The sequence below is a fragment of the Lissotriton helveticus genome, chromosome 1_1 (assembly GCF_964261635.1).
Source record: "Lissotriton helveticus chromosome 1_1, aLisHel1.1, whole genome shotgun sequence".
Taxonomy (NCBI): Eukaryota; Metazoa; Chordata; class Amphibia; order Caudata; family Salamandridae; genus Lissotriton; species Lissotriton helveticus.
This window is the reverse complement of record NC_136057.1, coordinates 1,368,041,820-1,368,058,040: the sequence shown is the minus strand read 5'-3', so window position 1 is coordinate 1,368,058,040 and position 16,221 is coordinate 1,368,041,820. Positions and strand designations below refer to the sequence as shown.

General features: G+C 52.2%; 1 protein-coding gene across 6 annotated transcripts in view; it reads right to left on the bottom strand.

The window, feature by feature from the left end:
* Positions 1–13,416: 13,416 nt before the first annotated feature.
* DMC1 (DNA meiotic recombinase 1) overlaps positions 13,417–16,221 on the bottom strand; it is a 1,265,506-nt gene continuing 1,262,701 nt past the window's right edge. For all 6 annotated transcript variants that reach the window (XM_078683618.1, XM_078683629.1, XM_078683640.1 and 3 more), the window contains one exon: positions 13,417–13,636. In XM_078683618.1, the coding sequence (XP_078539744.1) occupies positions 13,567–13,636 (70 nt within the window). In that variant the 3' untranslated portion in view covers positions 13,417–13,566. The remainder of the gene's footprint in view (positions 13,637–16,221) is intronic.

The window sequence follows — 16,221 nt, the reverse complement described above, 5'->3', positions numbered from 1 at the left end:
GTACACCATACCCTGATGTGACAGTCTTGAGGTCTATCTTGTGGAGGGAATTGTTGTTGATCCAAGTAATAATCTTCAGAATCCGGGTCCTGGCATTTTACTTGAAGTTGGGATGGACTGTACGCAACCCCATAAGGACCTTCTTCATCCTCAGAATATTCCTCATACAAAACGTCGTCAGCGATTCCCCTCACCGCACAGTGTCACCTCACCACGCACTGCACCGCCCTACAGCAGTAAGCCCCAGGGAAGACACAGACTGGAGGCAAGCCCCCCAGTGGTGGAAGGCAGTGGCCCTGGGACTGTCCATGAAACTATGTCCTCCCCCCAGGGGCCTAGCAACACAGCACAGAAGTGGCCCATACGGCGCTGAACCCAGGCAGAATCCCAGCCTGCAGCAGAGGATCAACGGATAAGGGACAAACCCCATGTAGAGCTGGCCATGACCCATGCTGCACCATCTACAACCTGGGGACACCAGGGGAGCCCTGTCTGTGACATGCCTTTACGCATCACCCACCCATATGATTCAGGCCTGTGGTGCAGAAGACACCTCAGCCACACTAGTTGGCCTACCAAGATCCTTCTGGAAGATCAACCCGGGACAGTTACTGTCCTACGTCACCAGCATAACTGTATCGGTGGGAGCTATCAAGTTGGAATTGCCTTTGGGGGAGGGGCAATTGGGGATGGGTAACACCCGTGAGGATACCTGGGGACCATGCTCTGGCACCTAGGAACTTGCGGGGCATGGATACCCTTTGCTGTGCACCCCGACCCATACCGGGGCCTAACGCCATGAGGCCGCACTTGAAACGCCATGAAAACCACGAGGTATGAAGGGGGCCCGAAGACACAGCATCACCCCCCTTGCCGTGGGTGAATTCTCTGAAAAGCGGGATGACTGACTCAACGGTATAACCTGATTGGTCTGCTCCCTGGCACGCAAAGTGAATTGACTACCCCCACCCCTCACTGCGCAATGACTTATTGTTATTTCGCTCAACCATAACACAACCATGATGCAAGGAAAGCTGCAAAAGGATAGCTCTGTCGCTAATCTGTGGAGCTAAAACAGCAGGGGCAACTTCCAAACAGGACACCTCAACCTCGAGTGACTTCCCTTCCTCAACTCCCATTACACGAGAAAATATGGAAAGCTTCCTCAGCGAAATCCACTCAGAAATTGGATCCTTAAAGGCAGGTTTCAAATCATGCCTTCATGAGGTCTACAGGGAGGGGGCGTGGCCAAGAGCGCGATGTAAGAAGACGTGCCCGGGTAGAGCTCCGAGCGAAGCTCCCCTTCCACGGGCGATTTCTCCTCCAATTCCTGTGCATTCGGGCCCAAACTCGGACCGAGTACACCCGGGGTCCTGCCCAGCCATCCCTAGAAATTTCAAGAGGATCGGAGCACCGGCCCCTCCGACCGTCAGTTGCCGCTGCATCTGCCCGCCCAGGGCTCACTTCCGGTCGGCGGCCCCAACTACCCGGGACCGGGGATCCGGCCCAACGAGGTAGGCCGCAACACGAGGGCACTCCCCGGCGCGATCCGGAGGGGAAGGAGATCGCGCCGCGACGCCGGCCGCCCACCAGCGCTCCGGCCGTGCAGGGGCCCCAGATTCAACTGCAAGGCATCCGACCCTGGCCCACGACGGCGGCGTAATCAGCCCGCCCTGCCGACCGACCCTGGAGGCATCCAGCCAGGCCCAGTGAGCACCGGAGAGGGGGAACACTCGGACGCCTGGGGGTCCATTTGGTCGGCGTTGCCCCTGGCTCCCAGCAGGTCACAGTGAGCACAGACCCGCTTTGCCCCCTGGCCCCTCACACTCGCCCGCCGCCTTGTCACAGGCCCAGCGAGGGGGACGAGACATTACCACAGCGCCCGGTACCCCCGGTGCACCCACGGCGCGGGGATCCCAGAGGCTACGAGCTGGCACGCCACACTGACCCGCGGCGCCCTGCACTGCTGACCCGCCCTGCCTTCCGGCGCTGGGGGCTTCCCGCCGAACCTGGCGGGAGCTGGAGGACAACCGCACTCCACTGCTTGGAGGCCCGCACCGTCGACGTCGTCCCTGGGCCTGAGTGATCGGCGACGGTAGCTGGGTGGCCCCACCTCCTGGACACCAGAACCCACCCGCTGTTCAGATACAACCGCTGGACAACGTTGGACCCATCCAATACTGAAGAGCTCGGCCCGCGCGGCACACGGACCGTGGCCGCGTCGAGACAGCCCATCTCACAATTGGCCTTACACCAGGGGACCTGCCCAGGCCCACGCGGGTGAGCGCCCAGAACACCCCCGCGTTCTCCACCTCGGCCAATCCGGCACTGAGCTCCACGGTGCCCCACGCAACGTCGGGTGGCACCCAGGATCCCGCGCACCGCCCGGCACGGGCTGAGCTGACGACCTGGCCAGGAGAGGCTAGTGCGCACAGGCCCCAACAGTGTTCATCGAGAAAGCCTGCCTGACCGGCTGCCTCCCCGTGACGACCACCCACATGTCAGGGGGGACCAGAGCAAAGACCGGCACCGGTGGGACACTGAGCAAAGGAAAGATGGTGAAGAACACAGACGCTGACCAAACCGCCTCCAAACTGGACACTATGCTGGCGGCCATGGAACGCCTGGAGGAATCCATGCAACTCACCCGTACGTCGCTGGAGAACAGGATCGATAAAGTGGCTGTGGACTTAACGCTCCTTCGAGCGGACCACAAGAAACTATCCGACCGCACCACAGCCTTGGAGCAAACGATGGCAGAGACCACTCCCAAGCTGACGCAAACAGATAAGCACGTCCGTGACCTACTCAACCGGGTGGAGTTCCTCGAGGACAGAGCGGAGGATGCTGAAGGACGGGCCAGAAGAAACAATGTACGCATAGTGGGCCTTCCGGAACGATGGGAACGGAGGGAGACAGCGGAACATATGGAGACCTGGCTCAGAGAGCTCCTGCCTGAAGGCACACTGTCACCACATTTTGTGGTGGAAAGAGCGCACAGAGTACCGTCCCGTCCACCCCCGGAAGGCTCCAACCCGAGGCCAATGCTCATGCGGGTGCTGAACTACCGTGACCGGGACGCCATTCTCCGCGAAACGCGGAAACTGTCGGACATACAGGTGGACAACGCCAAGGTGATGTTCTTCCCTGATTACACCATTCAGGTCCACCGCCAGCGTCAATCGTTCCTCGAGGTGAAACAACGGCTCAGGCGCCTGGCTCTCAAGTACTCCTTGCTGTTCCCGGCACGTCTCAGAGTGGTGGCGCAGGACAAAACCCACTTCTTCGACACTCCGGAGGCGGCGGCGGCCTGGCTGGATTCGGGAGTGGATGCGAACTACGTACCTGCGCCGAAGGAGCAGCGCCGAAATCGAGGTACCCGCAGGCGGAGACAACGGCACGCCTCGAGGCCCGGGTCGCCGACCACAGACGCAGAAATCGGACCTACCCCAGAGCAAATACTGATTGAACATCGAGAGGCCATCCGGAGAACGGCTGAGATTAGTGGATCACAATCGCCCATCCTGATCTCCAACGCAAGCCCAAGATCACGCGGGAGCGAGGACGACGACTTCATATACGGACTGCCAGATGATCCGACCACTGAGGGCTTACCGGTTGTCACACCCCAAACATCGGATCTGATAGCATAAATGACCCTCCTCAACCTAGCCCAGGCCTGGGCATTGCGATTGGCATCCTGGGACAGTTTGGTCGATTTCAAAGCTGACCTGTCCGGAGGTCCACAATAACACTTCCGAGACCCACGGCAGCTACGTACAGCCCCATCTCCATGATCTGAGCTCCACTCCTGATCCCCCTGCCTACCGGCCCGGCCCAGTCCGCAGTGACACCGAGAGAGGGGCAGGAGCGGTCCCATTGGTACGTCACTGGGAGCAAGCATCTGGCGGGGTGGACGGGCCCCTAGAGGTGAGTGACCCCCCCTGAGGAGGTAGCAGAAGGGATCCCCCCCCCAGGGGTGGACTGTCCGAGACCAGCGACATTGGGAACCCTGACCTGTCTGCGGACACTGCCACTGACATTTGGTGCCCCTAGACACACTGCCCGTGGTGGGGAGCCGCCACAGCTCCCTTGGCGACTTGAACTGACTTGTAGTACTCACGTGCTGAACTTTGGCATCCCCCCATTGAACTCACGGATTGATTAAGCTCGATAGAGCATTTGGGCGGCGACTCGTTCTGCCGTTGCCCTTTTGGTATTATGTTTCTGTTAAAGTTCTTCCTTTTGAGACTAGTGTGGACATTGCAATGCTGCTACGTGCATCCCTGGGACTGTGGGAGTGGGTGTGGGGTAACATTGGCTACTGTCCGCGGCCGCTGTGTGTGTGCGGGTGGGGTGGGCTGGGGGTTGGGGGGGGGGGGCCGGGTGCTTGGGCGCGATGCATGCTAAGATGACTACGGTTAAATTCTGTACCTGGAATGTCAGGGGCATGCACACACCCTCACGTAGATACCAGGTGTACTCATACCTTAGGCGACATCAGGTCCAGATTGCACTACTACAGGAGACACACCTGGTCGCTGCTGAGGTGGCCGCACTTCGCCGCCGGTGGAGGGGGCAGATATACGCCACGACCTTTTCAGCGTTTGCGCGGGGGACCCTGATCTGGGTCAGACCTGGGGTTCCATTCGCACTAACACACAGCAACATCGACACCGAGGGACGCTATGTCTTCATACAGGGCAGACTAGACGGGCAGCAAATTGTCATAGCCTCCATATACGCACCCAATGTGGAACAGGGGAAATTCTTCATGCGCTTGTCGGCAGTAATTGCGCCCTGGCCAGACGTACCCTTGATGGTGGGTGGGGATTACAACTGCGTACTAGATGTCTCCCTTGACCGCTCGTCCCCCCCAGCAGCAATCGCCCCAGCGCAAGCGACATCCAAGGCCCTGACCGATTGGGCGACGCAATGGAACCTGCACGATGCCTGGCGAGTCAGGAATCCCACCGCCCGGGTGTATTCCTATTACTCGGGAGCCCATTCTCTGCATGTTAGGTTGGACCGATACCTGCTGTCTCGCGACCTGCTTTCCTCCGTGACTGACGCTGACTATCTGGGACGGACACACTCGGACCATAACCCGCACACACTGGTCTATGGATGGCGGCGCCCACGTCCGCCAGTACCCACATGGCGCTTGCAGCCGGACCTCCTACTCGACCCGCCATTCCGGGAGGAAATGTCCAGGAGAATCTTACAATATTTTGAAGACAACACCGACTCGGCCTCCTCCCCGAGAATTGAGTGGGACGCCTTCAAGGCAGTCACCCGGGGAGGCTGCCTTAGCGTGCAGGCGGACCTACGAAGTCAGGTGGAGAGGGATCTGATAAGGGCGGAGGAGGCGCTACTGGATAAAGAACGGGAGGCGACGGGAGGCGATGATTCCCAGCTGATCTCGGCCAGGGCGGATCACGCTGCGTTGATGGAGCGCCTAAAGAACATTAACTTTGCGGCCCACTCCGCACGCACTCACAACGCGGGGGACAAACCTGGCAGACTGCTGTCATGGCTGATACGGCAGGACACGCGGTCTGCGCCGGTCCTGTTGATCCGTACGACACAAGGCGTCGAGGTCTACACCCAGACACAGATCCACGAGGCGTTCACGTCACATTACAAGTCCCTGTATTGCACACGGCTGCGGGCCACCGTGGTGGAGATCGAGGACTATCTAGCGACTCTACGGCTCCCGACAGCTACTGCTGCCCACCAAGCGGAGCTAGGTGCTGCAATTACCGGTGAGGAATTACGGGACGTGATTTTCTCCCTTTCCAATAGCAAAGCGCCGGGCCCTGACGGGCTCCCGGCGGAGTTCTATAAAGCCTACTCACTGGTGCTGATACCTGAACTGTTGAGAATGTATAAGGCGGCATTGGAAGATGCTGAGCTCCCGGCGTCCCTAAACGAAGCTAACGTGGTCTCTCTGCTGAAACCAGGTAGGGAGGCGACAGACCTTGGCTCGTACCGACCATTGGCACTCCTCAACACCGATTACAAAATATTGGCCGCGACGCTCGCCCGGAGACTTGCACCGTTGGTCCCCACGCTGGTGCACGCTGATCAAAATGGCTTTGTGCCCACCCGGAGCACGTCCTACAACCTACGCCAGTTTTTTAAGATCCAACGGTATGCGACCCCTACCTGGCCGCGTTCAGGGTGCATCGTGCTCGATCTGGAAAAAGCGTTTGACTCGGTGGAATGGCCGTATCTCCTCCGAGTCCTCGAGAAATACGAACTAGGCGACGCCTATATCCAGATGGTGGGGCTCCTCTATCAGGCGCCCGAAGTGCGTGTCCGGACTGGGCGGTTGTTTTCCGACAGGATCCGCATTGGGCGGGGTACCAGACAGGGCTGCCCCCTCTCCCCTATGATATTCGCCCTGGCGATGGAGCCATTAGCGGAGCTGCTCCGCGCCTCCGGCGCCGCATGGGGCATCCCACTAGCGGACGGCATGCACTCGGTGTCTCTCTATGCCGATGATCTCCTACTGTATGTCAGAGATCTCACATGCATACCTGAGGCGATCGCGGGCATCTTCCGCACCTTCGGAGATATGTCGGGGCTCCATGTTAACTGGGCCAAATCGGGGACCTTCGCATTCAGTAGCGAGATGCCGCAATGTGAAGTGCGCATGATGGGGGAGACGCTCCGATGGCACCCGACGGTATTCAGGTACCTCGGGATCTTGATATATCGAGACCCCGTGGATCTCCTGGAGGGTAACCTGGTGAGGGCTATATCCTCGCTCACGGCCCAGGTCACGTTCTGGAACTCCCTCCCGCTGAATGTGCCGGCCAGAGTGGCACTGACCAAAATGATAATGCTCCCCCGGCTCCTCTATTATTATGCCAACCTGCCAGTGTATGTGCCAGCGCGCATATTCAGAGAGCTGGAAACCCTCTCCAGGCGCCTTATTTGGAACAAAGGGAGACCCCGGGTAGCGTTAAAGACTCTATATGCAGCCACGGACGCTGGAGGCTTGGCCGTCCCCAACCAAGAGCTGTATTACTTGGCGGCCCAGCTACAATGGGTCGCTTACTGGCTGAGCGGCAAGAACCTGATAGACACGGCCACGACTGATACCACTCTGTCCCCCGTGCAGGTGCTCACACTCTTCCACCCCCTAACGCAGGAGCGACACCCCGCCCAAGTCCATGTGGCGATCGCGAAGCGGTGCTTTGTGCGGGCCCTCAAACTTACCAAAGGTACAGTGCCCTACGCCCCGAACCTACCTCTACTGGGAACTCCCTTGGGCACTAGCATACTCTCCTCGACTGCGCTACGCTGCTGGACGGCGGCAGACCTGGACGACCTGAGCGGCCTATATAGCGACGGAGTGCTGCTGCCCTTCGGGACCCTGTCCACAGACACCGGGCTACCAGTGGGTCAATTCCTGGCACACGCCGGACTCCTACATGAACTGACGAAGGCATGGGGTGACATGGGCCAGGAACCGCCCACTCATCTTCTCATCCAGTACCTACACGTGATGGGCGATGGGTCTCATATAGTGCACTGGCTAGCGCAGGCACTGCACACCCTCACTCAATTCTCCTCCCAAAGGCTGAGGGGGAAGTGGGCGACCGACCGGGGCTCCGACTGGACGGACAAACAATGGACCGCAATATTAGCGGGCGCTAGAAATGTTCCCTGCAACGCGCGATTTAAAACCATCCAATATTATATCATTCATCGAGCATATTTGTCTCCTGACAAACTGAATCGCTATTTCGGACTCACTTCATCGGCATGTCCCAGATGCGGCCTCCTAGACTCAGATTTCCTGCACGCACTCTGGAACTGCGCCCACCTCGCCTTGTACTGGTCAGCGGTCACTGACACGCTGATGGCGGCCTCGGGCGAAACTCTCCCCAAGACGTGGGAAGTATGCCTACTGGGGCTTTACAGGAGAACCAAGCAAACCAAGCTGCGGGCACGCTTTTGGGACTTAGGCCTCATTACGGCTAAACGCCTCATTACGAGACGGTGGAAAAACGCCAACCCACCGCGCCCTGCAGACTGGCGCCGCTCTTTTAGCAACTGGGCCAGTGCGGAGAGCGTGTCCCTACACAGAGAGGTGACCGCTGGCCTACGGACATACCCGATCGCCCAAGACTGGGACGCTGCCCTGATCGCGTACCACAGGGCATGCGCCCGGGCCGGTATAGAATGCCAACCTGACGCGGACTAGAAGGGGCCCTGTCGCTTGCTGTCCATATAGAACACGGAATTTGCCCCCCCCCTCCGCTGCCGCGTCCTCCCCCCCCCCCACTGGCGCCCCCCCCTCCCCCGCCTACCGAGATCTTCCACAACGAACGATGTCCCCTGCCGCTCCCCGCCGCTCCCCTTCCCCCCCCTCCGCTGCCCCCTCCCTCCCCTCCCCGCCCCCGCCCGGCGACCGCGGCGACACCACATCCTCGATCACCCCCGCCCCTGCGCAGCCCACACAGGGTACACCACACACAGCCAGGATTCAAGACACACTACCACATGCACGTACACTAGTCCAGCAGTTGTTGAAATGTTTCTCCCTCCCCCTCCTCTTTTAATTCCCAGTTATACCTTTTGGTTGACGCAGAGACTGTTGATTTTGTACACGCGCTGATGCTCAACCCCCCCTCCCTGTTTCCGTATCATACAATGGCACCTGGGTGTTTTCATGTACAGGCAGCGGAAGCCCAGCGATCCATGTAACGGCGGGGGATACGATCCTGCTCTAGCTCGCTACTGTACTGAACAGGGAACATAACTTAATGCAATGACTGTTGGATTTCTTTCAGCACCCTGGTCCTAGCGCAGTGCCATGAGCCACAAGCGCTGCGGCACGAGACATTTACTAGCACCGCTACTTGTGAACTAATGCATTACCACTAGCTACTGTTTATTTTCACTCGCATTCAATTGGCAGGTCATTATGTACTGATAGCCGAGTACCGCTCGTAGTAGTGGTTTATTGTTATGACACTGTGTGACTGCTGTTTATCTTATCTGTGAAACTAAATAAAGTTTGGGACCGTTGGTCTTAAAAAAAAAAAAAAAATGAGGTCTACAGGGAGGTCGGAGAACCGGGTGACAGAGTGGACAATGTCAAAAGCTCTTTGGACTCCAGGGCAGAGGAACAGGAAATGCTATAGCAACGCATACGCACACTGGATGATCACTACGCGTACTTGTAGATGAAGCAAGAGGACCTGGAAAATAGGACCAGGAGGAACAACATCTGTATTCGGGGCATCCCTCGAAGGCGCAGAGGGTGATGACATCATGTTCTTTATGTGCAACCTCCTCTAGGCGGTCAGAGGCCAGACTGACGCACCGCTGATTTGACTCAATCACGCCCAAAGAACCACATACGGCTTAACACGTGCCAAAAGCGCGCCCTACATCCTGACCTGTGTTCACTTCTTCTAAGACAAAGAAGCACTAATACATGTTGCATGTGGAAAGGCGGACTTTGTCTTAACAGTCTTAATCATTTAGCTCTTCCAGGACCTATCCCCTGCTATGCTAAGAAAACGCAGAGACTTTTGACAAGTCACAGTTAACATCCAAGAACAGAAAGTAAAATATCAGTGGGGGCACTGCCTCAGCCTCATATTCACCCGGAAAGGGAAAACCAAATCAATTTTCAGCTTGCAGAAGCCACAGCACTATTGGGCTTGCCACTGTACGAATCCCTCTTGAACAGCAACTCGATTACACAGCTCCCATGGCCTGGTCGTCGCTGTGACTGGTACAAAGTGGGCCATGTCTTTAGGCCCAGGGGTGATACACAGAAATCTACTGAAAGAGCTAAAGCAGGCAATATCACCCATCTTCAGAAAATGCACGCAAACTCTGGTCAAAATTCACAGCCTTCACAACCTGGACTCTCGCCACCGGCATCGTGAACGACTGTTGGGGAGATGACCCCCCATCCATTTTTGAGTGGGACCACTTGTCAAGTCGAGTTGTGGGTGGGGACACGGAAGAAGAACTAATTCTTGGACACACTGTCCAGTCCGGTTCCTGGCCTCCGGAGTAGGCTACGATTCCTTACTGGATGACCTCCCCATCCATTTTGTGTCGTCGATTTATGAGGGTCACAATTTGGCGATTGCCACTTTCCTCACGACTGTGTAGGAGAAATCTAGTTCACAATGTTGGCCGCCATTTTCAAGTTTATTGTTGTTTGTTGTGATTTGTTACACCTGGAAGGAAGAGTAGGGGTGACTGGGCGGTAACCTCTTGAACATCAAGCAAGTATCTAAAGACTTTTCGTCCCCAGCCAGATCACAGGGGACATAAGACCAACTAAACTTCTGTCTCTTAATGTGCGGAAACACATCTCCCCTAATAAGGACAAACAAATATGAAGATATCTATCCCAACACGACCATTACATAAATGTCTTGCAAGACATGCAATCTTGAATGTGTTACTCCAACTACCCCCTTCAGTTCTAGGCCTACATATAGGGAAAGACAGCAGGAGTAGCCATTCTCTGCAAACCCCACATTGTGCCAAACAATACAACTCTTGGGGCCAGATGTAGGTAATTCATATTTACCACCTCTTAAATACCGAATTTTACCGATTCGGTATTTAAGAAGTGGTAAATATGAAGGGGGGAGATGTAGGTATTTCCAGATGTGGAAATACCGAATCGGTAAGATTCGGTAATTACCGAATCTGGAAATACCGAATCGGTATTTCCTATTGATTCCTATGGGCTGTGAAGCCCATAGGAATCAATGGGCAATACCGATTCTGTAATTACAGAATCGGTAAATACCGATTTTTAGCAAGGGTGCAGGGGGTGTCACTTTGACACCCCAAAAATAGGCATGTGCGCCATGTGGCACACAGACATGCCCTAAGGGCATGTCTGTCTGTCACATGGCTAGGTGTGCATGCACACATGTGCATGCACACCTGAATTCGGTATTATAACACCCAATTGGATTAGGTGTTAAAATACCGAATTTGTAGGGCCTTTGGGCCTGTGGAGAGTCCCACCTACATATGGATTTACAGAATCGGTATATTTACCGATTCGGTAAAATACCGAAGTGGAAAATTTACCGAATCGGTAAATATACCGATTCTGTAAATTCAGACCCACCTACATCTCAAAAGCCAAATACCGGTCGGTAACGGCCGAATTCGGCCGTTATCGACCGGTATTTGGCTACCTACATCTGGCCCTTAGAGCTAAGGAGCGGTGCTATCTTAAACTTACTATCCAGAGGGTTGGTTCTTCTTTGACACTCCTAAACATATATGCACCTAACACCACTCAAGATGCCTTCTTACATTCCCTTCGACAGAACCAATTTAAAGATCCGTTAGGAGGCATCATTGGGTGGGGGGGTGTCTTTAAACTGGTTTTAGACCCTTCTCTGGGCATAAATCGTACCTTGTACCAGGGAAAGGGGGTGATGTCAGCCCTCATTAAAAAGGAAATCCCTGAGCTTTGTCTAGTAGATACTTGGTGACACACGTATTCCGACAGACAAATTAACTCTTTTTGCTCAAATGTGCACACCTCTTACTCACAAATCGACTTTATCCTAGTTACCCAGGCCATCCCCTGACGAATACGATCAGTGGATATCTTCATTGTCTGTAACTCAGACCACGCTCATGTGGAGATACAATGGACTGGAGACCGAGGCCAACTAGGCAATGCCACGTAGTGGCAGCTACAACCCCATATCCTGCAAGACATGGTACATAGGGATACAGTGGTTAAAATAGTTTCAAAATAATGCTCATCCTGATTGCTCCCCACAAACCCTACTTGATGCTTTCAAAGCCATGACCAGGGGTTCCCTCATCACGCTGTTGAACACAGACGCCAAACTCTACACTATCCTTGCAATCTGTGGCTCCCTTTAGCTGGGTCCAGCGTTCTTTCCTATATCCGCTATCTGGGCATCAATATTACATCGCATCTTGAGGGTTAGACACGTACGAACTGGCTGGCCTTGCAGCATATAATCAGTGTTGGCCCAATATAATTGAAGCCCTTGTAAATATCCTGTCTGTGCGTATAAATGTGATCAAAATGAATGTGCTACCCTGGGTGCTCTACCTATTTCAGACTCTGCCCACCTGGACACAGGCGGATTGTCAGACCATGAAGGACCTCTTTCAGGGATTCTCTTTTAAAACATTCGAGCAATGCAAGAAGGTCTTCAGGGTCCCGGAAACTGCTCAACTCCAATACCTTCAACTTCACCATTGGGCACTCTACTCTGAAAACCTCCTATTGGCAACCCTGTTTGAAACCTTAGTCAGGTCATTTGAGGTCATGAGGGGGCTGATTTCGAAGACGTACGCCACTATCCAGGACTCCAAACCTCGCTTTATGCACCCCTATCAGACATCGTGGAAGGACTATCTGGGACAGCCAATTTCGGATAAGCAGTGGGGTATCCTATGGCAGGAGCATAGCTCTCAGGGAGTCAGCTGTAAAAGTAATGTTTCAATGGTACTTAACTCCCGACCGATCACCCACGTTTCCTTCCTCACCTGTGACCTATTAGAGATGTAATAGGGACAGGGGTACATTTATCAATATTTGGTGGTCATGCTTGGTGATCCCTTTGCCTTGTTTCCCCGCCTGGTCGACCCTGGGGGAGTTGATTTGCACTGTTACAATACTGATATTTTTATGAGTGCCCATACCCATCAGCTGGGTGGGAACAGACGCTGCCCCTCTGCACTATTTCTTGGGATTCTCATGGGTCCACTTGTTCACCTTCAAGCATGTGGGTGTTTACGCTTGTCGATCTGTTAGATCATCAGCTATCTTGTTGGTTTGTATTTGGAAAACTCAATACAGATATTTATGGGGGGAAAAGGGCATGGGAGAGCGGCTCGAATGGCAAAGCTATGTGAAAGTGTACGTAAGAGTCATTTTAAGGTCAAAGTTGTGATAATTACATATTTATAATGTTAAGAAAATAAGTGTTCAGAGAGAAGCGGGCTAACAAGCTGAATGGCAAAAATGCATGCACTCTCATGGAATGTTTATGAGAAGAAATGTGCTGGGAGGTTTGGAAAGACACAGAGAACAGGGGAAGTCATGTACTTTCATGAAGTGGTTTTGGAAAAAGACAATAAAGTCCCCAAAAAGCAGATACTTATGGAGGGGGTAAAATGAGCCAATCAGAGGGGGGGACAAAGACTAGATGGACCCGCTAAAACTAATACATTCATTGAATAAAAAGCAAGAAAATAAGTGTGGCAAAACAAAAAGCCACTGGAAAGCAATGGACGGAGGTGCTTTCCAGGTCAGCTGTAGACATGTCGCCAATAAGTCGTTTGTAACCAGGGAGCTGTGCTCTCTGGCAGGCTTCGACCTTAAAAAGACCAACATAGACAGCAGAGAGAATCGAAGTGTGCTAATTAAAACACCGGTATGATGAATATTTAATATACCAACAAGTTGTACAATAACCACAGAACACTTTGGTGCGCCAGCCTCCAGTACTCCAACACACACTGAAGAATTCTGTTGAGCCAGCCTTTGCTACTGGCTGCCCCTCCGTCTCATTCTTTAGCGTCACTGATTCCTCCAGCAGTGATGGCGAATGTTGCTTCATTTTCAGGCATATCCGGGCTAGGTTGAAAAAGGAAATATTACTTATCTAAAGTGAAAATAGCACAAATATTTGAAGTGTTATGAAAATTATTTTTAGATAAAAAAATATTGTTTATTTAGACAATTTAGTCAGTAAAATTAATACGTCGCATAGCTATGAAAATAAAACAGTTAAAGGGCCCGATGTAGGTAATTCCTATTTACCTACTCTTAAATACCGAATCATACCGATTCGGTATTTAAGAGTAGGTAAATAGGAAGGGGGCAGATGTAGGTAATTCTTATTTTAGAATTACGGAATCTGTATGATTCGGTATTTACCGATTCGATAAATACCGAATCGGTATTTCCTATTGATTCCTATGGGCCTTGAAGCCCATAGGAATCAATGGGAAATACCGATTCGGTATTTACCGAATCGGTAAATACCGAATCCTGCAAGGGTGCAGGGGGTGTCACCTTGACACCCTCTAGCACCTCAAGTACAGGCATGTGTGCCATGTGGCACACAGACATGCCCTAAGGGCCTGTCTGTGTGTCACATGGCACAGGTGGTACACCTGTATTCGGTATTTTATCACCCAATAGGATTGGGTGGTAAAATACCGAATTCTGAAGGCCTGTAGCACTGTAAACAGTGCTACCTACATCTGGAATTTACCGAATCGGTAATTTTACCGATTCGGTATTTTACAGAATCGGTAAATTTACCGATTCGGTAAATTTACAGATTGTGCAAAATATTGCCTCCTACATCCAAATACCGGTTGGTAACTGCCGAATTCGGCCGTTACCGACCGGTATTTGGTGACCTACATCGGGCCCTTTGTTTTTTACAAACATTAATTATCTGATGAGGCTGACTACATGACTAAAATACATATTAGCTATAAGATTGACAGCTGTTTGCTGAGAAAACAGCTTGACACTTTTAAAACAAAGGTTTTAGGCTCATTTGCCTTACTCTTAAAAAAAACACTGGACAATCCATCAATATACGAGAATACATACACTTATCATTAAAAACACAGATACACTTCCCATCAGTATTTTTTATAGTTATTGCTAATTGTTGGACAGAACACAAAGGATTGATTCCTAAAGGTAATGTAAGAATCTTTGTCCTCACGATGTGATCCGATAATTGCTCTAAATATGGGAAGTGATCTTCATTCCCCAGTAATAGTAATGTCAACAAAATGGATTTCATTGTTAAATAATTGGTATAATGTTGTTAATTTAACCTGGATTTATTATCCTCCATTATTTATAACATAGAATATTCCTTATATGTTCTGCCCTTCATATTGATCTTGATGGAACATTTCCACAATTGGTAATGCTGCTTGCCTCAGAATGTTGAGTGATTAGGATTCTATTTTTTCAAGCGAGGGACAGAGTTGTATTAATGGTGCAGAGAGGAGATGTATAATAAAGGCTGGATCTTCTGAACCCAGATCCCTGCCATCTTTACAACAATGGTGATGAGGATGGGTTCTGAACCAACGCTTGCAAAGCTCAATGGATTAATATCAGAGTTATACACTATAAGGCTTATAGTGTAGAACTCTGATAGTATAAGCTCTCGGAGCACTCCTTTCACACTCTCACCTTGCGCCCTTCTGTGTTTCCCCTCCGTATTCCAACTCTTGCCCTAGCAGAGCTGATGCACATCAACTGACTGGCTTCCTTCCTTTCATCTGAGCAAGCCGCGGCCCGGAGCACTTTCCTATGGTGGCCTCCTTCATTTTACACAGCAAGTAGAAATTTCCCTGGGTGTCCTCCTTCCTGTCATTGAAGCTTGCTACGGCTCTGGTGCGCTTTCCTAAGGCGGCCTTCTTCATTCTTCACAACAAGTATCAGCCCCAGAGAGCTTTCCCTGGGCGGCCTCCTTATTTTCCATGGAGCATGTTGCAGCCACCTCTCGTCTCCTGAGGCTCCTCCATCTCTTCAGAGACATTACTTCCGACGGCGGCCCGTCCCCTGGGCGTGTTCTCGGAGGGGCGAACTGTGACAGCTGAGCGTGTCGGCTACGAGTAACATGCCTTGGCTATCGGTAACATGCACACCTACTTCAAGCATTGATTTACGAGCTGGGCGTGAAACGCACAGTTCAGAAATGTTATTGTTGACGGCTGATAATTTCTATCATTCTGCATGTCAAAGCACATTCTGCCCTTCTACAGAGGTGACATGCACACCTCACGAATTTTATTAACTTTGTGTGTCTGCTCATGGCATGAACTTTGCCCTTCAACAAAGCCTTCAACAAAGGTGACACACACACCTTCCTAGTTTCTTGGCAAATTATTTCACTCTGTCAGGACTACAGTGCATACACTCCGCAGAATTAATTATGAGCGTGTCCCGTCATAATTAAAATAGACCTTCCGATTATTCAACAGTGAGACGCACACTTCAGGCACATAGGGGGCTTTTCTTTTTAGTCCTCAATATGGTAGCCCCAATTTAATCTCATTATTTAGCCCCCTTCCGGTAAAAGATGTTATATTAAATCTGTGGTTCATTCCACCTATTGTATGTTTAGTATAATTTAGTACATTTTAGATCAAACATAGTATTGCAAAAGTTGCATGATATTT